Here is a 25,685-nt window from a genome sequence, read left to right as displayed (position 1 = left end):
ATACATACATACATACATACATACATACATACATACATACATACATACATACATACATACATACACATACTGTACATACATACATGAATAAACACATGCATACATACATACATACATACATACATACATACATACATACATACATACATACTGGACATACTGTGTGTACATACATACACACATACTGTACATACGTTCAAAGATGTAGATTCATAGTACATAGACTGATCAAGTTAGGTGAAATAATTGCTTTAATCAGTGAAGTAAAATATTGATGGTTAATTATCCAACGAGCACTATCGGAGTTGGTTCTGTGTATTTTCAGTCTCGGAACTATCTGCACCCGCACTCGGCCACCACCATCCCCTCGTACTTGTGATTCAGAGTGACCACCCCGTCGTCGAAGTAGAGCAGCGGGATGGGCTCCAGCCGGGTGGGGACGCAGCAAGCGCGCGAGGTTCTCTGTGGGCGCTTCAGACTCAGCAGCGTCTGAACGATGGCGTGTTTGGTGGGCGACACCTCGGAGGTCATGGGCGGGTTGCACACGCCCTGGCACTCGTAGGCGTCGTAGCCCAGCGGCTGGATGACCCACTGGTCCCAGCCGATGTCCTTAAACTCCACAAACAGCGGCGACCTCTTGCAGGGCTCGCCCTTGGCGCCGCGGCGGGCTCGGGCCGGCGCGTCGCCAAGGGGGCCGGGCTCCGTTCGCCCGGCGCGTCCGACCGTCTGGCCGAGCTCCCGCCCCTCCCGCCGGCCGTCCCCGCTCTGGTCGTCGGAGAAGACCACCATCACCGCGTTGTGCTTTCCCTCCAAGCTCCGGTCAATGTCAATGTCGACGTCCGCCCTCCCCGCGACCTCTGGCCTCGCCCCCCGCCCATCGGGCCGGCGGCTCTTGACGTGGACTTCCAGCCGGTGCGCGGCGCGCCCCGACGCCCGCCAAGTTCTGAGGGCGTGGGTCAGGTCGAATGACGTCCAGCTGTTATCCGTGGCCCGGACGCGCTTTGTCACCACTTCCTCCAGACCCCTCTCCGTCTCCGCCACCTCCTCCCGATCCCTCCCTCTCCCCTCCGTCCCCACCTCCTCTGTCCAGAGAACACCTTCGTGGATCCTGTAGATCGTCACCTTGCTGTCGGCGCCGGGGTCGGGCCCTCCGGCGCCCTGGACGGTCGTGTAGAGGCGGAGCTCGGCGAGCGTGACGCGCTCGCGCTGCGGGATGAAGACGTTGAACAGTAGCGGGTGTATCCTCACGCCCCCCGCCGCCGAACTGTATGGGGAGGAATCTGAAATTAAAATATGGATAAAGACGTCTCAGTTGGGTTGTGCACGATCTCTTTGAGACAAAAAGAAAAAGCTGCCGGCGCGCGTCTCTCGGACGATTTCGTTTTTCGATGCTACATTGATGGTGTCAGATCGATTCGACCGATGTTGAATATACGGCATTTTCAATTTTGATCATAAGAATTGAGCCCCGTCTTTGCAAACACACGGCAAGTCCTAACCAAACGAAATGACGTCATCCCGAGAACGCCGTGCGACGTCTAGACGATTCTCGTTTGCTTGGTTTATTTCGGAACGCGACATTATCATTATCATTATCATTATCATTATCTTAAAAAAAAAAAACACTCTGCGTACCTTCGTTCTTGAAGCCCCGCACGACGCTGGCCGAGGGCGCGGCGGCCCCGTCGCGGGCGAAGCGCTCGTACAGCTCCAGCATGTACTGCGGGGGCTCCTCGCCGGCGCCGCGGGGCCTCGGCCGGGGCCCCCGCTCCGTCAGGTTGAGCGTGGACAGGAGCTGGCTCAGGAGGTCCCGGGAATCCGAGTCAAGCCCGCGAGGCTTGTCGGGAGGCGTGGCGGGGCCGGCGGTGACCGGGCCGGACGCCGTCCGGAGAAAACACAGGTTGCAGATAAAGCCGAGGCCGGAGAGGGCGGAGAGCCTCATGGTCCGGGGCCGTCGTAGGGAGGCGGAGGAGAAGGCAGGGAAACGCAGAGTGCACGGTCGGGTTATATTCCCGCCGTATATTCTCCCCTTAAGAGACAACAGGTTGGTGTTCGGGGAGGCGTGGGGTCTAAAGAGGAAGCAGCGTCGTCCTTGTTGATCTTGTGATCGGGTGCAGAGGGCAGGGCTGCGGTGTCCAACGTGTTGGAGATGTTTGGAGAAGTCACAAAGGCCCCGACAGGCCCTCCTCTCTCTCTCTCTCTCTCTCTCTCTCTCTCTCTCTCTCTCTCTCTACCAGGGACTCATGACCGGCCACCAATGCCAAATGATCCTCTATCTTCTTTTTTTTATCACCTTTTTCGACATGTCAACTCCGCTCGAAGTCATCTTTCGTCTTAATCAACCGTGTAAACACTTATTATCCAGGAAGAAAATTGCATTTCACAATTTCATATTCCCTATTTAACTACAATGCTGATATATTAAATATCTTAAAGTCTTATCTTAAAGGAATAACAATTAACACATGGAATGGATAGATTGTTGGATGGATGAACAGATGGATGGATGGGTGTGCGGTTGCCCAGGTAGATAAATGAATGAATGAATTGACTGCTAGCAATAAATGGAGCTGTTGTTCAAATGTTCTTATTTCTGTTTTTTGTTTTTTTTTTAACGTTGTTTCCGCTCATGCAGTCAAATCACCGCTAGAGGGCAGAGTAGCTTCAGATTTAGCCAATCTGCTTTCAGGTACTGCTCAACCGCACACACACGCATGCACGCACACACACACACACACGCATGCACGCACACACACGCACGCACGCACGCACACACACACACACACACACACACACACACACACACACACACACACATCGGTCTATGAATGTCCTCCCTTTTATTAACTAAGTCTTTTCTTGCATCATTATCTTACAAAGAGCCAATATAACTACAATAATACTACAGTATATCAAGGTGTGTCATTATCCGACATTGAAATTGACCTGGCGTCGTGTTATTTACGGCATCCACTCCTCCGTCCATCCTGGTCCCATGTCCTTTATCCAAGCGGTAAAGCACGAGATTTGAGCCGGAAACAGAGCGGGGTCGTGGGGAGAAAAAAAAAAAGAGGGGCCTCGGTTTCGGGTTCAGCGCTTCCTCTAACAACCGTCTCTTATGCTGACGAGCGTTTCCCACCGGACCGGAGCCCCTGGTCCCTCGGGGGCCTCACAAGGGCCCCCCGGGGAGCCGTGCTCAGTAGACACAGTGAGCCATCGTTGGACGCTGGTGTTGCTTAATGACCTTTCACCCAACAGCTTCCCACAGGTCAATTTACACTACGTCTCATTTAGGCAGAACAGGGGGGCAGGTGGGCTCAGGTTTGGGAAGACACGACCCCTTGAGCAACCTGAGCAAATTAAAGCTCTTGGCTGATGCAGTTCGTATCCGGTCATGTGGGCGGAGCACGCACTGTAAAGCTGCTTTTTCAAATGCACTCTTCAGCCAAAAAGCTCTAACTTCTCTAGAGGCCCCGGAAAGTGTCAAATCATCAGCATTAGTCGCTGTTAAGTCCGAGCTAATGGAGTCCCATCCATCCCATGGGTGTTACGCATGCAAATCAGAACGGAATAAAATTAGACCGGATCAGCCATTGCTTTATTAAAAAAAAAAAAAAAAAAAAGTTAAAAATTGAAAAAATGGAAGTGAATTGAAAGTGAAATGACCACTCATAAAATACGATAAGAGGGCATTTATTGTGGATGTGTAGTAATTGTAAATGAAGTTGTGGTTATAAACCTGGCTAAGTGCTCCATCACAACGTGCAAAAAAAGAGCTAATATACAGTATTTGATCTGATTTTCTATTCTACATGTGTAATCAAAAACCTTTATCTCGTCTTAGATGACTGTTAAAAGTTGGTAACACACCGGAATACATGTGCATATTACTGATAAAACAAGATATTATTCCATAATATATCCATTTAATAAGTGTATCATGATCTATTAAAGTGATGAACTGAGGGTCTTTCCAGCTGAATGAATGAATGAATGAATGAATGAATGAATGAATAAATGGGTGGGTATGTCGAGGAGGTACTAAATAAGATAGAGAATTAAAATGAATTAATAAATGAATCAATGAATCAATTAACCACTGAATTAAAAAACCCCCAAATGTATTCATAAATAAATAAATAATGAATGAATGAATGAATGATCAATTTACCAGATTAACTTGGAGTGTCTGCACAAAGGAGTGAAAGTTAATGTTTCGCTGAATGTATTTCTTTATTTATTTGCTATATCAATTCATACAGCAACAAGATATGAAACCGACCGATGAGAATTTCAACTTATAATATTATATACAGGTGATATTATTATGAAAGCCAAGTTAACGGTGAAATATTTTGCCAATTTGTTTCTAAAAGACCAAATATCTCAGCGATTCATACCCTTGATATTCTGCTGTGCAGTCTCAATTCCGTCTCCGGTAACTTGTTGTATTACTTTGAACGAGTGATAACAATTATTTACTTCAAATATTATAAAGGACAGTAAGACCAAGAGTCCTTCACATAGAAGAATGACTCCTGCAAAAGAGCTTTAACGCTTGCGAAACACACAATACCCTGATATAAACCAACAAATAAAGATTGCATATTTCATTGTGGATATATCTGTGCAGAGATAAAAGCTTCAAAATGGATGTTTCAGAGTTTCATTATTGCAATATGTGGTTTGGAACTCGTTAAAGTCTTCTATTCATCTCATCTTGAAAGGGTGCTGTTGTGTTGTTTTGTTTTTTAGTGAAAGTCACAACTGACTGGAGTAAAATAAACAAAATATAAAACATGGCTTTTATTTATTAGTCTTTTTGCCTCACCAAGGACTGATGCATTTCTTTTAAAATCTCTGCGAACCGCCTGTGACTTTGTTCTACACCCAGGAGGAATTCTGGGTAGTAAAAGAAATACGATTCATGCTAAATATATTTATTACAAGTTGGAATTTACTTCACAACGAACTAATAAACTAAGTTTTATTCTTGCGGCAACGCACTCCATGAGGCCGCGTCCAACTTGTGTCAAGAACAAAGATGTTGCGATGGAGCGTCTCCCAAGATTTGAAGTTCTTTGATCACCGAAATCCCCGGCCCTAATTTAGGTGGTGTTGAAGTGTCAAAATGGCTCCGCCGTGTAATTTATATCATATTTTTAGTTACGAGCCATGTGCCCAACTTGAAGGAACAAAGCATGTTTCCACCAAGGGCATCGCGCTACAGGCATGAAAGAAAGATTTAGGGCAAGCCGCGCCGTCGTCTTGTCTCCTGCGAATGTGACGTTGTGTGAAGCCGGGTTCACTTCCACCTCACCGGCCTGGCGTTTCGGCGTTTTGGGGTTTTTTTGTTTTTTTTTCCCCTCATTTCCCGCCAAAATGAACCGTTAAAATCGTTCGCCGTAAACGTTTCCGAGGCGTCCTGAAAGAAGCGCACGTCGGGCTCACGCTCGCGCCGCCAGGCAGTCGGCTCCAAGATCGGGAGCGGGTCCCCCGGCGCCGTGCTGTGGCTTCACACGCCTCCTCAAATTGGTTCAGACTAAAAAGGAATGTTCCGTCGGATGTGAATGTGAGGCGGCGCTGCCAGGTGGTTGCACATTTACCTGGATCTTGCGAGGAGCGGCATCTGCGGTTGCCTGGCAACACCGGACCACCGAGCGCTCTCCTTAAAAAGTGATGCAGACTTGTGTAATTCCCCCGCAGCGGCAATCCTCCCTCGGATGAAAATCATAAACCGTGGTCTCTGCTTCTGCTAAATTATTTGCGATCCAGCGATCCGGTGGAGGTTATCAAACCTCTCCTTGAAAACATTTTAAAATGACAACCACAAAACAACGACATCCCATTAAGTGGAAAAACTGAAAACGTTCGTTTTATTTGTTTTATCTCTTTTGTTGACTCTTCTGTCAACTTCTGCTGTGACGCCTCAATTTCCCCCTGGCTCTTAAATGGGACCTTTCATGAAAAACTGGCTTCTGCGGTGCTCGTGCACATACGTTTGGGTCCCTGAAGGGCCTACCAACACACAAACTGTGAAATAGACTTTTTGTGAGCAGCCTTTATCAGAACACATGTGTTATGTTGTCTCAGTCCTACGTCTCAATGGAAATTTAAACTGACCCCCGTCGGAGTGACCTCCACCCAGATTCCAAGCGCCACCGGACCCCCCTAAGCCCTGGAACTGCTCTGTTGGCTGCACAGACCAGCACAAATCTTTGAATAGAAAGGTTAATTCATACCAACAGTCCATTACAATACCGACTGCAGATGAGGGAAATGTAAGTATTTTAGAAATAACTCTGCTCTGTATTTCTTTCCAAATAAGAAAAAAAAGGTCCGGTAGGATGTAGGCTGCGGCGCACAATCGGCTGTGCGTTTTTCGAAACAAAAACAATAAAAACAGTGTTTTTTTTATTGTAGATGTATTCATTTTATTTTATTTTACGATGTTTCCTCACTGAATGAAATAAAAATAGCCCGGTGCGGTGCAACCGGCAGTGCAGCAGTGCCCTTGCCTTACGAAAGTCTGACTTTTGAATGAGGCCTTGTAGATCTCATATGAGTGAAGGTTCAGCGACTCGATTTCTTATTTCCTCAAATTGGTTCAGAAACCGATTTTGGAGGACTGATAAGGTGAAATCACTCAGTACTTCATAGACAGGGTAGACAGGTATTCTCTTGAGAATGAGACAGTAAGTCTCAGTGAGATTACCAGTCTAAATAAAGCTTAAGTAAAATACAACGGAACCCTATTACTCCTGCGCAAACCCCCATTGGCTCACAGAACTAGGGGCCAGGCAGCTCATTCACAATTAAAGAGGCCCTCACCGAAACAGCCCGTCGAGAACAACAGGGTTTTAGGCATGTTAGAATGGCTAGAATGCATAATCTGGATGGGTGATCTAACCTGTGCTTATCAATGGGTAATAAGGGGATCCCCGGCTCAATTAACTGGACACAAGACAGGTGTGAGTGGTATTATTTAGCAAAAAACTTAAACAACATGTTTTAGGGACCTCAGAGACCAGTATTAATTTGTTGAAAAGAGGCATAATAGGCCCCCTTTAATGAACGGTTTTATCTTGTCTTATTTAATCTGATCTTAATTTTCGCACTCGGAGTCCACCGTGTGACGTGTTTATGGGAAAAACCACTTAATGGGTGAAAGTTGGAGTTAAGATATGTATAAATAGTGGGATCATAATCAAACAACACGTGTCATTTAATTAATAGAATTTATTTAACTTTTTGTAACAGTGAGCAGCAACCAAATTGCATAGCAGATAAACTGTCGTCATGGCATGCACGAGTTACAAATTGCGAATGGAGTCGTCGGAGCGCGCACGTGAGAGCCTGCGAGGGCCACTCAGGGCACCTCTAAATATGAATTTTAATATAAAATCTCTTTTTTAAGTACACTACAAAATGGTTGGTTAAATGTTGCGCCAGGGCGGGCTCATCCGGACAGTCCTTCACATCGGGCGGACGCCGAAACTGAAGAGGGCGGAAACTAGATTTTGTCAGCGGGGTGGGGGGGGGGGGGGGGGATAGAAAATGCTAAAACATGGACTTCATTTCCATTTCCCGTTCCACATGGCATCGCTAAACAGACGACTGCAAAGCAAAGGTAGCTCTGGTACGATGCACGTAGAATCAGCTATTGGTGTCAGCTAATACACAGCTTTATCGTTTTACAGACAACTGTAACATCCACGACTGTTAATAAATAATACTAGTAGTACAATAAATATTACAATATAAATACCTTCCTTTGGAATATTAACAATCTTTTATTACACATGTACAATTCCGTTTTTTGTGTCGTTAAACAAGAGGAATAAGCACAGTTTGCTGATCCATTTTGGTAAAACAGCAGTCTAAACTGAGTCGGTGCAGAAAAATTAGTTCAATTTAAATAGTCGGAGGGCACATACACCCACTGTATCCTTCAAGCTATTTATCTCTGTTTGAAATTATGAATTTCATTATTTCAGTTTTTTTTTTAGTTTTTTTTTTTATCTTATTGTAATATTTCTGCCCAGGACACGGGTTTCCGGAATCTTACAACTACAATATTTGACAAACTTGGTAGCACATCAAGAAATCCTTAAAACATCCTCTTGTAATAGTAAAACGCACAAAGAACAGGCTTTTAGTCCGGAGGTGTTTCTGGATCTCAGCTCAATATTCTTACCATGTTTGCTCCCTGCCCCCTCGACAACAATGTTTGAATCGATATTCCCTGCAATCCAAATATTCTAATTTGAGATACCGAGTCTGTTGTCGAATAAAAATGGCACACACATCCATCCGTATTGTACAGTAACAAAAGTGGATCCTCAGACCCAGGAGTCCAGCGGTGGAGGCTTGCTGTCCACCAGGCCGACCGCCGGCCTGCCTGCTCGGATGAAGTGTTTCCTCTCAGCAACGGCCTGAATAAAAAAAGAAAGAAAAAAGAGAATTAAAGAATGAATCTGGTATTAGACGTTTCATAAAAACACTTGAATAAACAACTAACGTTAATACCCGTATCCACTAAAAACATACAAAACGTTTTTTTAAATACACATGCAGCATCTGAAAGAAATGAAAAAAGCATGACATTTGCTTTACATACAGTACATGGGCAAACCATGACTGAACTCATTAAAAATGGACTTTAGAGCTGTGGCATGGTAAGTAAGCATCCCATAATGGTACAAAAGCTTAATATTTGATGAGCCTATTAAAAGATAAAAAATAATTAAGAATAATAAAAAAAGAGTGTTGCTAATTATAAGACAGATTAAAAAATAACTAATATACATGTATACTGAATATGGTTTTTTAAATAATATTAAAATATAAAATGTAATATAATATTTATATGTTTTTATTATTACAAAATAAATAATAAAATATAATAATAATAATAATAATAATAATAATGATAAGGATAACAATAATAATAATAATAATAATAATAATAATAATAATAATTATTATTATTATTATTATTATTATTATTATTATTATTATTATGGGCCGCAGGCTGGTTTCCGCTGCTTTAGAGTGTATATTTGGAGATTACCTGTATAGGCTCTCTCTCCATCGTGGCTCCTTTGCCGTCTGCTGTTCTATCGCTCTGTTCCAAGGTGGCGTAGCTATCTGAGAGAAAAGAGAATCACAGGAGCAATAAGTCCTGGATGTAGCAGAGATTTAGCAGAGAGTAAATCTTAATGGCCAGTAAAAAGTAAAACCAAAGTGAAACCAAAGAAGATAATCCCCACATTGGGACCTATTCCATGTTTTTTGTTGGAGACTTCAGTTCCTAAAATCCCAGAATAAATAATCATCTCAGGTTATAATACTAGCAAAGAGGCAGAGCATGGAAACTTTGTCCGACAGCAAAACTTGTATTCTTTCGTGTATGTATATATCCTTGGATGTTATAGTTTTATAACATCCAAGAATGATGGGATGCATGTTGGGTTTTTTTTCCAAATATTAAGTATCACTTTCAGTAAAAACAAATTCAATAAAAATCTTAAAATAATCTTCTGACCCATTCAAGGATTTTCTGACCTTTTCTGACTTCTGACCCGTATTTAATTGAAAGTAAAGTCCAGGACGAGCGATCAGCTATTATCAGTCATGATACTCTGATTATGAGAATCTGTGCCCCCAAAATTCGCAGGTAGGTCAGGATAAATTAGGCTTTCCTAAAATGCGGAATGTCCTAATGACTTGTTTCAGCTCCCGTAGAGATGGAATAGAATAATGTTGAGGTCCATGTCAGAATGATGTTCAAGCTGAATTTGAGGACAGGTGAGTCATCTTGGCCCCGACTGAACTTACAGAGGCAGTGTGCAAAATGCTGCCTCTGCCGAAAAAACCAAGGGGCGGGCTAAAAAAAACAAAACAAAATACACCAACAGAACAGAGAACACATCCAGTTTTCTTACCTTGGTTTTTCTCCATGAGAGGCAACGTGATGTCATCGTTGCCTTGCTTTCCATTCTTGGATTTTTTGGTTACTCCTGTTGCTGTTGACTTTGAAACACGCAAGGAAGGGATTCAGTCATTGAATCTGGAATATTATATTCTATTGTGATTATAATACTGTTAAAACCTAATAGCATCATTCCAATCATGCATATTAAGTTAGCTTAACTCAACACTAGGAACACCTGTAATGTTTAGTTGCCAACCTCTTGAAATGGTTTTGGCAATTTGCAGAATTCAAGGTCTAGATTTTTATTTCATGACACGTTCATGCTTTTTCGGGGGGGGGACACGTTGTGAAAATACCTTAAAGTGGCTCTTGTTCCAGCCTGCTTTGTAGAGGCTGTTCCTCAGGTCCTTGTAGGCCCAAATCGTCTGCAGCACGTGGGACGCGGCCTTCGTCTCACGGGCAGATTGGCTGCCGAATATATCAGGAATCACGGTTAAATGTACCCAAAGCTCCGGCGGTCCCCCGCCACCCCGAGGTCCCGCAGCCAGTTAGAGGTACTTTTATGTTATATTTGCCCCAGACTTCTCCGGAAAACACTTCTGGCTGCCTGTCAGGATATTTATCCTTGCTCAGTTGCTGGGGTGAGAAAAGATTTTCTTTGAGTGTATTTCCTGCCAGTCTGCTGGGAAGAATAAGGGTTTGTGTGTGTGTGTGTGTGTGTGTTGGGGGGGGGGGGGGGGGTCTAAATGTACTGAGTGGCACTGTGTTTCAATACCGCGTTGGGCGTTTAAGGCATATTCCTCTGAAAGACCCCTTTGGTCTTTTCACAGACTTGGGGATTACCCACTTTTCACACCCGCTAAAATAAGGTGATTGACACCTTTCCCGCCGCCGGGAGAAATGGCGTTTTCTGACGTTCGACGTCTTGAGCACGCCGGAAAAGGGGCGTGTCATGGTGCCAGAGTGATTGGGAACAAAACAGTAGAGGTGACAGCGACTTAAACAAACAACGACATAAAACTGTGAAAAGTATTTTTTAAAGTATTATTTTGAGCCTTTCAAAAGAATGGGATCGCTCGCGAACGACCCAACGGTACAGTAGAAGCCGCCTGGAGCACCAGCATCACGGAGTATCCATGCTGCCCTTTACTCCACGCTGGACCTTCTGCTGTTCGGCAGCGGGGAGCATGGGGGTTCTCCGACGGCTACAAACAGTGCGATCTCCACACTCACAACATTTCACGGTCCCCTGTGCGGAAAAAAGTCAAAACTTCTGATTTTGGCTTTGGATTCTAAACGGGATAGGAAATCAGGGAATGATACACGGATATTCCTGTCTATTTATGCGCCAACGTACGGAACTGCAAGGCGCGTCGCGTCGGCAAAGGGGCCGAAATTAGCGGGTCGACCCGGGTGTCCTGGTCACATCAGAGCCGATCTGAGGTGGAGCCGATTAAAACCCGCGTCTATTAAAACCCGCGTTTTTCCTTTCCCACTGGTGACAAATGCCGGATGTTTGCGGGTGTTACCGAGTTTTTAGTGCAGTGGGAAACAGGTATTAGTTTAAAAGTTTAAATATACCTTGCCTTGTTGATGGCTACCAGTTTCTGAACGGCGTGCCCCTGTATGAGTGCTCGGACGTTATCTGGGTTATCGGTGATGACCTCATGGATGGTGTTCAAAATGGACACCACCGTGTCTCCCTCCAGGTTCTTGGCCGGGTGCTGCTGACCACACGGCAGATTACCCACCAGGTCCCTCATTGCGTAGTTCCCTGGAGTGGGAGAGAGGGAGCGTGGGTGTGTGTGTGTGTGTGTGTGTGTGTGTGTGTGCGTGCCCGCGCTTGTGTGTGTGTGTGTGTGTGTGTGTGTGCGGTACACGACTTTTACCTATGAGGTCTTTGTTCCGTCGATCTATGGCCAAGTTGCGCAGAGCGATGGCCACCGCTCGCACCACTTTGTCAGCGTCCGAGCGCAGCAGGTCGACCAGGACCGGAAGCCCCTTCTCCTTCCTGACGGTGGCTCGGATGTAGCTGGACCACTGGAAACACCACATGCACACACATACAAATATACATACTTAAACACACAAACATATAAATACGTACTGTACATAAATACATACAGTACATGCATACATATACGCTCACTGAGCATTTAATTAGGGACACTATACTAATACTGCGCGGCCTCCCTTTGGTCTCAAAACAACCTCACTTCTTCTTGGCATGGATTCCACCAGATGTTGGAAACATTCCTTTGAGATTCCGCTCCATGTTGACAGGATTGCGTCACTCAATTCCTGCGGATTTGTCGGCTGCACATTCACGCTGCGGATCTCCCGTTCTATCACATCCCAAAAGGTGTTCTACTGCATTCAGACCCGGTGACTGGGAAGGAAACTGAAGAACACTGAACTCATCGTCATGTTCATGAAACCGGTTTGAAGAACCGGTTGGAAGATGGTAAATTGAGGCCGTGAAGGGATGCACATGGTCAGCAACAAAACTCACATAGGCTATGGCATTCAAGCCATGATTGATTGGTATTAACGGGCCCAAAGTGTGCCAAGAAAAAATTCCCAAAACCATTACACCACCACCACCAGCCTGGACCGTTGACACAAGGCAGGTTGGGTCCATGGATTCATGCTTTTGAAGCCAAATTCTGACCCTACCATCTGTGTGCCTCAGCAGGAATCTAGATTGATCAGACCGGGCTCCGTTTCTCCAGTCTTCAACTGTCCAGTTTTGGTGAGCCTGTGCCCACCGCAGCCTCAGCTTTCTGTTCTTGTCTGACACAAGTGGAACCCGACGTGGTCTTCTGCTGTTGTAGCTCATCCGCCTCGAGGTTTCGACGTGTTGTGCATTCTGAGATGTTTTTCTTCTCGCCACAATTGTACAGAGGGGTTATCTGAGTGACCGTAGCCTTTCTGTCAGCTCCTACCAGTCTGGTCATGTTGGCAAGGCTGAACTGCCGCTCACTGGATGTGTTTTGTTTTTCGCACTGTTCTGAGTAAACTCTAGAAGGTGTTTTTTTGCGCAAAAAATTGCAGGTGATCAGCGGTTACAGAAATACTCAAACCAGCTGGTCTGGCACCATCTTTGCCACGGTCGAAAACACTGAGATCACATTTTTTCCCCCTTTCTGATCCTTCATGTGAACATTTACTGAAGCTGCTGACCCGTATATTTTAATGCATTGCACATGAATAAGTAGGTGTACGGGTGTTCCTAATAAAGTTCTCAGTGGGTGTATGTTGTATGTGTGTATTTAAGTACAGCATGTTTGTATATATATTACGTACTAACATATCTGTTTATATGCCAATATATACTAGATAGATTGATAGATAGACAGACAGACAGACAGACAGATAGACAGATAGATAGATAGATAGATAGATAGATAGATAGATAGATAGATAGATAGATAGATAGATAGATAGATAGATGAGGCCATGTTTGGCTGCCTCTGGAGCAGCTTCACTCGTCTCATTCTGCCCGTCTACGCGGGGTTGGACGGGGTAAGACGGGGTAAGACGGGGTAAGACGGGGTAAGACGGGGTAAGACAGGGTAGGACAGCGACCCCCAAACCCTCATCGTCGATGAGGAAGGCGTCGGAGCGGCCGAGTCAGTCGCCCGATTTAAATCCAGACCAGCATTTGACTTTGCTGCAGAGGAGCCTGAAGACGGAAAAACCTCCGACACGACGAGCGGCTGAAAGCAGCCGCAGCGAGAGACCTTGAAAAGCGTTCACAAAGGAGACGCCAAAGTTGTTGCATTCCGCGGCGAGGCGGCTAAATATCACACTTTGTCCCTTTCACTTATCATAAAGTGCCTTTGTCAACTTCATTTTGCATCGCTGTTCAAATTTTTTCACCGTCTCCTCCAACTACACCTGGACCCAGCTGAGAGATCTCCTGAGAGATCTCCATCCTGTAGTCGACAAAAGTCTAAAACCCATTTTGAGGATTGTGTTCAACGTGTCTGTTTTAGGGCAAGATGTGGAGGAATATATTTTATCACAGCAATTATGGGTCATTTTATACAATATCAATTACAATATCTCATCATATCTGATTTTAAAAGAGTCCCCCTTATTGAACAGTACACTAATGTTATTTATCTTGTACTGATGATAATCCTTTTAGTGCCGTGACTTTTGCTTATTCGCCCGGTATATTTATCTTGTGTAATGAATTCAGACCGCATACGTACGTTCGGTCTGTTGTGTTTTAGGCATGGCGCTAAGATAAAACCTCTGTGAGTCGCGAGCCCTGCAGCCTGTGAGAATTCCCCTCACGTAAAAGTGAAGGCCAGATTTTTCATCGCTTAACTCCCGATACTTTGAGTGTGCGTCTCCTCTCCTCCGCCCACCGCGTCCACGTCCGCTCTCTACGTTCTCTGAGGTTTTTTTTTTGTCTTTTACTTGAGTAATTGGGAAACTTATGGTGACAAAGGAAAACAGGGTTTCTTTACAAGGAAAAAAAGGAAAAACAATCCACTCAAATCCGCCAGGGCCCCCTCAGCTCACCAGGCTCCGGGCCGCTGCTTAACTACGCCGTACGGAACGACGGCCTGTGCGCCGACACACTGAAAAAACATCGATATTCCCACACATCCATGAGCAGGCAGCCGGGCGTGCCGGATCCCCGCGGGCTCCACTCACCGCCCAGTGTCCTGCGGAGAGGTTCTGCAGCGCTCCAGCCGCCGCCTCCAGTGTGTTGTGGTTTTGGCTGCAGGTGAGCAGGGACAGGTAGAGCCGCACCACCTCCGGCTGGTACAGCAGCTCCAAGCCTTCGGGGGGGTCAAAGAGGATGTGAGAGCGTGTGTGTGCGCGTGCGTGTGTGTGTGTGTGTGTGTGCGGGGGCGTGTGTGTGTGTGTGATCAGTCTGTCTATACCGCCATAACACAACTATCTGTCTATCCATCCATCTGTCTATCCATCTCTCCATCCATCCGTCTATCTGTCCATCTGTCTATCCATCCGTCTACCTATCCATCTCTCCATCCATCCGTCTATCTGTCCATCTGTCTATCTATCCGTCTATCTACCCATCTCGCCATCCATCAGTCTATCTGTCCATCTGTCTATCCATCCGTCTACCTATCCATCTCTCCATCCATCCGTCTATCTGTCCATCTGTCTATCCATCCGTCTATCTACCCATCTCGCCATCCATCCGTCTATCTGTCCATCTGTCTATCTATCTATCTATCTATCTATCCATCTATCTATCCATCTATCTATCCATCTATCCATCTATCTATCTACCTATCTATCTATCTATCTATCTATCTATCTATCTATCTATCTATCTATCTATCTATCTATCTATCTATCTATCTATCTATCTATCTATCTATCTATCTATATATCTATAAATAGCGGTATCATATACAACTCCAATGCAGGTATAATTTTCTTGTCTGTAAAGACTGGTCCATAGTACAAAATACACTTTTTGTTAAAACAGGCCACGTTCGTGTAACGTGCTGCTATGTCCAGAATGAAGGCTTATTGGTCTCTGTATGCCACTTTATAATTCATGAAATTATCAATTCACAATATAATAATAAATAATAATGAATTGTTCTGTCACTATGGGATTATCGCAGCAAGACAGCGATTGACAGCAAGACAGGTGATGGAAACTGTGAAGAATATTAATATGAACCAGCCGCAATGTGTATATCTTTTTGATGTGAATTATCCATTCTTCATTTCTATATGGAATATATATGAAACATATATCACAATTTCCCACTATTCGGCATGGATAATCCGCACTCCTCATATCTAATGTATTTTTTCAGTTTGAATGGATTCAAGAATAGCCAAGGAATTTCAAACGTATCCTGCCAAAATCACCTGGTAGAGAAAGTGCGGATTTTGACCTTTAGTCAAAATATTCATTATAAGTGTTTGCACCTTTTAGACGCATGGCAGTGTTCCAAAACGCAATAAATGTTCTGCAATCCAATTCAAATAAAAACATTTAACGGGAAGAACCGGTAGAACTTTCCTACACAATTTCCATTCGGTAATGGAAAGTTATTGCAGTTATGCAATTTCGTTTTTCAAGGGTTCTTCTCATAGCCTGCCGATGTAGGATGCAGAAACCTTAAGGTCGACGCAATCTTGAACAGCGTCGCTTACGTCTCGTCCTGAGAAGCATTTTCCGTAATGAGTACATTCTGTGCCTTTTTCAATAATTGAGCTGAATTCCCTTTTTTCGGTGTTGTTATAAAATGCTCACTGCCATGCACGATGCATCCGTGTACAGTATGTCCATCAATAGTTACAAAATATTCAGCGGATCATCGCATTCAAGGATTTGACATGATCCCGTCATGGTTCCTGCTCCTGCTGCTCCTAACCCCGGGGCCCCGTCTCGTCCTTCATTCTTTCCCTTTTTTCTCACTGTACGGGTGTCCCCATCGCATCCCTTTTTGATCCCTCGCTTCGGTTCTCTGTTCCACCCGTGTCGATTTGTTTATTCGGCGCCGCTGTCCCATATAAGTCCTTACGTTTCGTAAGTTTCCTGATGCTGGCCTTATGCCGGGCAGCTTAAGAAGGGATTTTCCTATCACAGTCGTAAGACCAAACGGACCGAATAACGGCGGACGGACCGGGATCGGTGCGGTCAGTCTTTTAGTACGAGACGGCCGCAGACTTTCGGACAATCTTTGCCGTTTCCAGCTGCTCCAACAAACTGTTCAATATTGAGTCCTGGGAAACAGGAAAAAAAACCAAAAACGACTTAATTTGTGATCCAACGCTGACAAGAACCGATGGGGCGTCCCGGTGGAATCCTCCTCGAACAAACAGCCGAGTTGCGAGCGGCTTTTAAACGTGAGGTGAGTCTGAGTTTAGCTTGTCGTCCGTTCGTCTGGCTTCCGCCGTCTTTACTCGTCTCTTCCTCTCAGAAAACCCCACTTGATTAAAGCCAGCGCGGTGGAGATGATATGGAGCCACAGTAACTTCCTTCCTTCAGTCCGGCGACCTTGCATTAGATAGTCATGATTGCGTAGTATTTCTCAGACGTTGTAAAGTGGAACCGAATTAATAAAAAAACAAACAAATTAATTACCAGCGTCGGACAATGAGAAAAACAAACTGCTGTAAACGTGGAAAGACTTACGTGTGCGCCGTTCAAGCATGCTGCAAGTACTCAATGAAATAAAAGGTAAATTACCTGGGGGGTCGCGCCAAGGTTAACAATCTGTGCCCTAATGATGTTTTGTAAGAATTTTATATGTAGGTATAAGGTTCCAGGTGTTTTCTTTTTTTGTTCGTTTTTTTTCCAGGCCTTATTAAAATCAGATTATCACTGAGCTCAGATGCAGTACAAACGGTGGTAAACGCTGACGGCAATGACTCTCGCTGCCGTCCCGGCGTCTTTGGAACGTTTCGAAAAAAATCAACGGCGACAGCGCCTTTGGTTTCAAATGACTTTTTGCAACCGGCGCAGTCCAGTCCGGTTCGGCCCCGGAGCGTGATGTTGTGGCTGCAGCCGGAAGCGGCGCAACTCCCTGTTTCTGGTCTCTTACGTTACCACGGATGTAACCAAAAGGGTTGAGGTAAAAAAAGAAACTGTCAATCAAACCCTGTAAAGCTTCGTAAAGTGAAAGGCTTGCGACAATTCTTTGGTATAACACGTAGAGACCATTTTCAGGGGGTGACTGTTTGGTTTATCACAGCGTCATTACTTATAAGCCGTTTATGTGTTCCGTTGTATTTACTTAAAGAAACAAAGTGATTCCACATTTAATTCTTAATTACCCGGTCAATACTATTTAATCACTTCTGCAAACGTATTTAATCACTTCTGCTACCAATGAAATGCGTTCCCTCTTGGTTGATCGACGATGGTTTTGAGATATATTTGCACATAACTAATAAATTGATGTAGGTTTTTGTTTTTACCTTTCATTAGTTCTGCCCATTTTGGTAAATCCAATGTACCATATTTCCTGTCCATAAATCCGTTTTTCCAACCTGCAGTGCATCCAAATCATAAGCAGAGGCATGTTGAGAAGAGGCATCCAAACACACACGCATGCACACTCACATACCCTTACAGTGTATATGTTGATATGATTTTTAAATAATTTATAGTTAATGTATGTATCAACAATAGATAATAAGTAGTAAGTATAGTAAGTAGACGGACCTTGACTGAACCACTCCTCTGATGAGTAGCGGTGGAAGGGGAAACAGAAGAGACAATCATTTATATATTATATACTGTATAAAACTACAACAGACCACACACAGCTCCTTATGGTCGAGTAATTCACTTTAAATCATTTGATCAGTCAGCGGCTAAGAGATTGACAGAGGAATGAAAAATAAAAAGAAATAGACAGAACAGACAAAACAGATGACAATGAACAGCCACTGCGCCGGTTCCTTTGGAACGTCTTTGTTTTGGTACATTTTAGAGCAGGATCTGCGACATCCTGGGGTTGGTGTAACTTTTGTACGTCAAACAAGTCAGTCAATCACTATCAATTTCTGATGAAATCATTGTGATACGTGTGCAGGTTTTAGTGTTGATTTGAACATCTGACACCGCTCTGTGACTAGCTGTTACCATGTCCTTAGGATATGATAACAGGTATAGTGATTATATTTACATTATATTCTAATTATAAAAAATATAATAAATCGCTTTTTTTGGCAATTTTGATTGCACAAATGATAATTTAGTTAAATGAAGTGGATGTTTAAGTGAAAACCAAATGTTCTACTGATATAGCCACTATTGTTTTTGTTTTTTTTAGGATATTGTATTTGCCAGCAAATTAAATTCAATTATTTAATTGTTTTGGATTTTAGAGTATTTCCATTTAAAGCATATGGCCGAAATATATTAAAAAGAGAAATGTATCTGTTTATGCACTTAAAATGTCTTATTTTAAACAGTAATTATTTTAGGGGTATTTATAATTTCAAAGACTTGGCGGCCCCAAAATTGGGTCTTAGGATGCCGAAGGGCATTTCTTTTTCAATTATTATTATTATTATTATTATTATTATTATTATTATTGTTCTTTGCCTCTGTGGAATATAATTAAAAGGCCTTGGCTAACAGTGTTATTATATTCAGCCTCGCAGAGTATTAGTAAAATAATGAGAATAATTCTGCCATTAACACTGTCATCGCGCTGCACCAACCTTTTGGTCTTTTCCCTCCGAAGCACTCGGCCTCGGGCTTCTTCTTCTGTGGTCCTCCGGGCCGGGGCAGATGGTTGGAGTGGGGCTCCTGGAAGCGCTCGGCCCCTGGAACTTCTTTGTGGACGTGGTAGGACAGGTTGCGCAGGATGCAAACGCAGTTCTCCACGGACTGCAGTGGAAGATTAGAGACGGGAAACGGGAGATTTTGTTGAGCCGGCGAGACGCGGACATTTGCGGTTGACTTTTTGGGGATTTTTCCCATTATTGGGTTATTTTCGAGAAAATACTGTAGTAGACGATAGGAATGTCTAAAAAAAAAAAAAAAAAATCTGTGGATTGATGATAACTTTACTGAGGGAACCAACCCAAACAACCAATAAACCAATGAAATACCTTGAATGGACAATATGCAACAATGGAGCACTAAAGGAAGACATAGGAACTACAACAACATGGTCAAACGTGTCTCTTAATCCAGACCTCTGAACTTCCAACCGCATGAGCTATGGTCTCCTAAAACAGACAGTATTAACAGCTAAATTAAATTTTATTTAAAGTTCAATAATGTCAAGTTAAAGGGTAATATACCGTATACAGACTTGCACAAAGCTTGTACGCCAAGTCAAGGAAAAGATTGTGGTGAACAGCATGCTATGACCGTAGTGACCTTATTGTCGGTTTCCTTGTTGACAATAGCCGAGTGTAGAGCATGAAGCAGAGCGTCCACGAGCCCCTCGCACTCTCTCAGTCTCTGACGAGCCTCTGCCCCATCCGAGCTGACGTTCCTGTGGAAACAGCTCTGTTAGTGTGCATTATTCATGTGTTACAGTCCGTGAACTTGGCGGTCTCGCGACGGCAGTCCTCACGGCGTTAAACCGCGGTAAGCCAAAAGGTACCTCAGGCACCCAGACGTGTTCTTAAACACAGTGGTCCACTCGGTCTCCTGGAGTCGGGAGTGAACGAGGGGTTCCCTCTTCCAGCCCGAGTGCGGTATGATGACTTCGTCGGTGAGCGTTTGAAGCCCGTGATTGATCACCGACATCTTCAGCGGCTCATGTGAAGACAGGTTCCACAAAGTCCCTGCAAATCCCATCCCCCCAAAAAAAAATCAAAGTGGGGGGTTACCATTTTACCACGAGAAATGACCATATCGGTTGTGTACAAAGCCGTGTTGCTCAACAGACTCTACGGGGCGTGAATCACTGTACCTGTGACCAACTCTCTGACCTCCATACTACTTGACTTTCTCAGCAGTCTGACTAAGGCCGGAATGCCGTCACAGTTCTTGATGGCCACTTTGTTGTTGTGGTCTTGGCCATAGGATATGTTGCGCAAGGCCCCGCAGACTTTCCTGTGGACCTCGGCTTTGGGGTGATCCAGTAACTCCACCAGTATGGGCACCCCCTTCAGCTGTCTGACCTCTTGCTTAATGCGGTCATTTTCGTAACACAGGTGCTGCAAGTAGGCGGCGGCGTTTGACTTGACGGGGTCCATGGGGTGGCTGAGCATTGAGATCACCTCGTGCAGGTTGGGGTCTCTCCAGCAGGGGTCCCTCCGGATGCTGTCCAGGCTCACCATGCTGCTGCGCTTGTGAGGGAACTGCAGAGTCTGGGCTCGGGACATGGCCTGAAAGAAAGGGTTTGCGTTCCCATCCACCTGGGGCATGACGGCATCTTCATAGCCACCTCTAGTGAAACAGGAAGGGCAGAGAGAAACAGAGAGTCTCAACAAGAGCACCTGCAGGAAACACACATGGACGTGGGGAGAACATTCAAACTCAACGCAGTAAGCCCCTCGTCGGGTTCAAACCCTGAATCATTTTGCTCTAAGGCCTCAACCACAGACCTCAGTGCTAACCACTGAGCCCGCCATGCTACCGTGAAGAACGGAACCAAAATTATTTTTGTGTTCGCTATTAACAATCGTATTATGTTCTTCAATACAGCAGTATCTTGCATCAGAATGCTTATGCTGAATATACATATGTTTTGTCTTCATTAGGGATATTCATTTAACTTCTGTGTTTGATTTTTCAGCTTGACTGGGCTCCCTTACCTGGTTCTGGAAGGCTCCCTCAAGAGCTCCATAGTGGTGATCGGCCTGAACGGATAGTTGCCTCCCAGTGTTGGGTAGCTGACAGTTGGGTGGTCGAGCTTTATTTCTCTGGCGTCTTCCCCTCGGTCCCCAAGTACCTCTCCCTCGGGCCGGTTGCTCAGGCTTGTGGGACAATAGCTGTCCCTGGGGAAAGGTAGTGTAGTGTAGTGTGCTCCAGACGGGAAGCTTCTGGAGGGCCAGTAGCCATGGAGGGCGCCTCGAGTCAGACTTCCATACCCCGCATACAGGTCCCCTCCAAGGCCCTTAAAGCTGTCGGGCATGTTGAAGAGGCTGCTCTGACCTTCTATGTTCCCCAGCGGGGTCTCGCCGGGCCAGGGGAGGGTGGTGCCGATCATGCTGGTGGGGTTTTGGGGGGTTTTGGTCACGGGAGCGGGATTCTCAGGTGGGGCATCGGGACCCACCGGAGTGAGTGTCCGGGTCACCTCGGGTGCCTCGATGTTTAAGCGGGGCACTGACATTTCCGGAATTTCGGATGATTCGACTTCCTGCTCCACAACCTTGGAGTCCTAGCGAGAGAAATTGATTATTATTTACTGTACCGTAAAGACTTCACAGAAACTCAAATCGCAATTTCTTTCGCTCGAGAAATATCATCTCCGGCAGTGAAACTCCAGTTTCACAGACTCTTCCATCTTGCACAAAACCAAAGGGCTGAGTTTTTTTGTTTTTTTTATTATTATTGAAGAACTGGGTCTTAAAACATAGTCGAATTTTTCTCAGAAGAAATACAAAACCCTTATTTTCTAAGTTTTCAACCTTTCATTTAAACTGAAAAGCCTGTTGGACCTCACGTCTACCAGGACTGAGCCATCATCCCTATCCCAGTGTCCCCCTGGCTTTGTAGTCCACCGATAAATAATGAATTCCTCTCGCTTGCCAATGAATAATGAGTTTCTCCAGTTGAAAATGAGTTTAGTTTGCACTCTGATGGAACAAAATGAGGTACAGCCACTGATGAGAGGTAAAGGTAAAGGAGACAATTTACAGGAAATCTAATAGTCTGCTTGAATGGATTTTTTATTTTTAACACTTGTTTGCCATGGTCTGAATTGTTGATATTCGAACGTTTTAATGTTTGTCAATGCGATAATTATTGTCTGCTTATTTCAAAACTGTTGATCGAAAAACAGCATGTATATTATTTCACAAGATCATTTCTACTTTATATAAAATATGATGAACTGTACATGAAATATGACTTTCTGTGATCGGATGAGGATAAGATTGATTGATGTTTCAATGCTTTTGGAGCTGAACGGATCCTGACGCCGCCATTATAAATAGATATGCTGTGACGGTCGAATTAACATCAACATTTCATTTATCGATCGCCAACATTGCGATTTAAGTAGAAAATGAATTGATAAACATAAAAAAATGTTCGGCAAGCACTTCAATTATTCCCAACCCCAATAAATGAAGCGTAAATTACGAATCATAACCCAATTAGTCTCTGCATAAAACCCAGCATTAATACATACACATACACATAATAAACAGCAATGTGCCTTAACTGCAGTGGAGTGTGCCAGTTAAATTCACTCACTTTAATTGAGTATACATTTCTGTGGCTGGTGGACCAAGCTTCCTATGAAGAGCAATTTCCCTTTAATAGATTTCTATATTAATGATGTATAAATTGTGCCAAGAACATCCCAACATCGCCAGAAAGTGTTATTGTAAGCAAAACAAGGCCTGAAGGAGATCTATTACTCGCTGTGGCATCGACTAAGACGTGGCCTTCCGGAATGTATGATCTTTTGATTCAAACTGCGCCAAGTCTTCCGTGCACCCGACATCTGAGCAAAAAAAATCCTAATTCACCTCCGCGTCCGTCTGCGGCGGCGCGTCCGCTTCGATGGAGCTGTCGTTGGTGGCGGTCATCATGGAGGTGTTGGAGGTCGGTGTGTCCAGCTCATCGTTGGAGGCCGGGTTGTCCAGAGCCAGCTCCTTAGCCTCCTGGGACAGGGTGAGGTGTGGGGGACCCTCTGAATTCTGCTCCTAAAGCGCATGCACACACACACACACGCACGCACGCACACACACACATAAAAACAGAAAACAGAAAATCAGAGATACTAGACAATGACGTGGCCTGTCGTTCCTTTCGGCCCCCTATTCGATTTGGCCCCCTAAAATTATTTTAAAACCAAGTTTTATTAATTCCTTTGCTATTCTTGTCTCTGAGGGACGATTCTCCCGATGACTCCCTATCGGAAACTCTGTATAATATTTACCTCTTTATAAAATGGATTTTTCTTGTTTGATTTCTTATCTTAGGCAATTTTGTATGTCTGCTTTTATTAGCTTATTTTTACCTTGTTTTTAATTTATTTCATTATCTCAATTATTTCAATTGTTCTACTTTGTCACCACATTTTGCTTGTTTGCTTTGTTTTCATTGTTACACTCCGATGGCCTTCTTTTGATGTAATTCAAAACGAAAAGTGAAAATGAGTTACATGTCGGATATGAAAGGTGCTATATAAATAAAGGTTATTATTATTATTGTCATTCTTCTTCTTCTTCTTCTTCTTCTTCTTCTTCTTCTTATTATTATTATTATTATTATTATTATTATTATTATCGTTGTTGTTGTTATTCAGGCTTTAAATAACCATGGATAAACATGCAATGCAGATGAGTAGTCAGAGAAGGTATCTTCTACCTAAATATCTGGCAAATTAAACTCTGATACTTAACTGTTGCAAAAATGTATTATAATCTAAACTGTAGCATCAAAAAACGTCTGCAGTTTCCAAGATGTGTTTTGGGGAAGACCAGAAAAGAGGTCTCGTAATCCCGGACTCCAAGTGAACATTATTTCTACAATTTGGACTTATTAAGACTCTCTTTTATGCTGGTACCACAGGGATGGAGCAATAATTATTGGAAGTGCTTCAATAATTCTCTGAACGTTCTCACATGCAAAATGCAGGGAAAAAAAAGAACACTTTTATATCAAAGGACACGAGGAAGCAAAAGATATAAATGCTGCTCAACGAAGCTTCGCGATCGTCCCAATTATTTATTTACCGCACCCTCTTTGATCTTTTTGCTCACGGTCACAGTCATAACAAAGTTGCTGTGCTCTGGCGATGGTGGATCACAAGTTCCCCCTGTGAAAATAAATGATAGACAAGTCTGTTTTTTCTATATATATCTTCTCCGAGTACGAGCCTCTGGTGCCCTAGTAAAAAAAAAAAAAAGAAAAGAAGAGCCCCATCATGATCAGGGGTAAAACTCCACCGCGGGGAAGCCCCCGGTAAGAAACTGTCAAATGTTCCTTCTCATGTCTCCGCGCTGGAGATTAAGAATGCCGAGAATCATCACCTTGCGTAAAAAAACACACAAGCCACCGCTGAAGTGACTGAGAGAAGGGGATGGGGGCGGAAAGGGAGGGATAAATAATGAGAAGGAGAATTGAAAGGTATTATCTAAAAGACACAATGACTACGTCCTGGTCTACTGTGTCCATTATATAAAGACAGCATGAGATGAAAGATAGATATAAGCAGATATATGTAATCTAATTTGTTATCTATAATTATCTCCAAGGGGGAAATCATTTTGTCATGGCAGCTCTGCATGGTTTATGTACCGTGCGATGGATTTTGAGTTTATTTTATGCAAATACAATAAGCACAAATAACCCACAAGCAGTCATGAATCATGTCTTTTCTTCAGCTATCTATTCATTAATTGGCTCATCCACTAATAATAAGACCAATAGGTAGAAACAATCACCATCAAATAACTTGTATTTCTTTTATCGTATTTTATTTTATTTTTATGAGTATTTTATTTTATTCCAGGAACCACTAAAACCAAGTGCTGAAATCTCCACTGTAGGCATAGAGGAGGCATTTATTAGCCCACTAAATATTGGACCAATTATTGGACTTAGAGGGGAAATTCACTTAAAACTTCAACTTTTTAGACAACCCTAAAACATCAGGGCCTCCAAAATCAAAAGTTGGGCCAGGGAGAAATATGAAGATAAAATGTTCATGTTCAAGTAAAGAATGATGAATTGAAAAGGATAAGGTGGAGGGCGACTGGGATGTTTTTCCCAGGTAGTGCCGAAGCGCTGTTCTCTCTCTGGGGAGCTGGATCGGGGGATGGAGGGAAGAGGGGATGGAGGGATACAGGGATGGAGGGATGAGGGGATGGAGGGATGGAGGGATACAGGGATGCAGGGATGGAGGGATGGAGGAATACAGGGATGCAGGGATGGAGGGATGGAGGAATGGAGGGATGGAGGGATGGAGGGATACGGGGATACAGGGATGAAGGGGTGGAGGGATACAGGGATACAGGGATACAGGGATGGAGGGATGGAGGGATGGAGGGATGGCGGGCTGGAGGGATGCAGGGATGGAGGGATCCAGGGATCCAGGGATCCAGGGATGCAGGAATGGACGTATTGAGGGCTGGAGGAATGGAG

General features: G+C 44.1%; 2 protein-coding genes across 2 annotated transcripts in view; both read right to left on the bottom strand.

Annotated features, from left to right (window-relative positions):
• Nucleotides 1-333: 333 nt before the first annotated feature.
• On the bottom strand, nt 334-1,942 carry bmp10l (bone morphogenetic protein 10, like; the record flags this gene model as incomplete). Its single annotated transcript, XM_080017641.1, has 2 exons — nt 334-1,280; nt 1,636-1,942. 2 exons carry the CDS (start codon nt 1,940-1,942, stop codon nt 334-336), a joined length of 1,254 nt encoding a protein of 417 aa, XP_079873767.1.
• A 6,400-nt stretch (nt 1,943-8,342) lies between these two features.
• Nucleotides 8,343-25,685, bottom strand: part of arvcfa (ARVCF delta catenin family member a) — a gene marked incomplete at both ends in the record, with an annotated part of 18,394 nt that continues 1,051 nt past the window's right edge. Inside the window, 15 exons of the mRNA XM_080017640.1 lie at nt 8,343-8,435; nt 9,074-9,150; nt 9,948-10,035; nt 10,294-10,405; nt 11,519-11,711; nt 11,827-11,977; nt 14,609-14,736; nt 17,870-17,941; nt 18,117-18,134; nt 19,124-19,292; nt 19,791-19,908; nt 20,020-20,203; nt 20,332-20,810; nt 21,179-21,744; nt 23,063-23,239. Of these exons, the coding sequence (XP_079873766.1) occupies nt 8,343-8,435; nt 9,074-9,150; nt 9,948-10,035; nt 10,294-10,405; nt 11,519-11,711; nt 11,827-11,977; nt 14,609-14,736; nt 17,870-17,941; nt 18,117-18,134; nt 19,124-19,292; nt 19,791-19,908; nt 20,020-20,203; nt 20,332-20,810; nt 21,179-21,744; nt 23,063-23,239 (2,625 nt within the window). The remainder of the gene's footprint in view (nt 8,436-9,073; nt 9,151-9,947; nt 10,036-10,293; nt 10,406-11,518; nt 11,712-11,826; nt 11,978-14,608; nt 14,737-17,869; nt 17,942-18,116; nt 18,135-19,123; nt 19,293-19,790; nt 19,909-20,019; nt 20,204-20,331; nt 20,811-21,178; nt 21,745-23,062; nt 23,240-25,685) is intronic.

Source organism: Zeus faber (assembly GCF_960531495.2).
Source record: "Zeus faber genome assembly, chromosome: 17".
Classification (NCBI taxonomy): Eukaryota; Metazoa; Chordata; class Actinopteri; order Zeiformes; family Zeidae; genus Zeus; species Zeus faber.
Note: the sequence above shows the minus strand (reverse complement) of the source record. Positions and strands in the feature narration are given on the sequence as shown.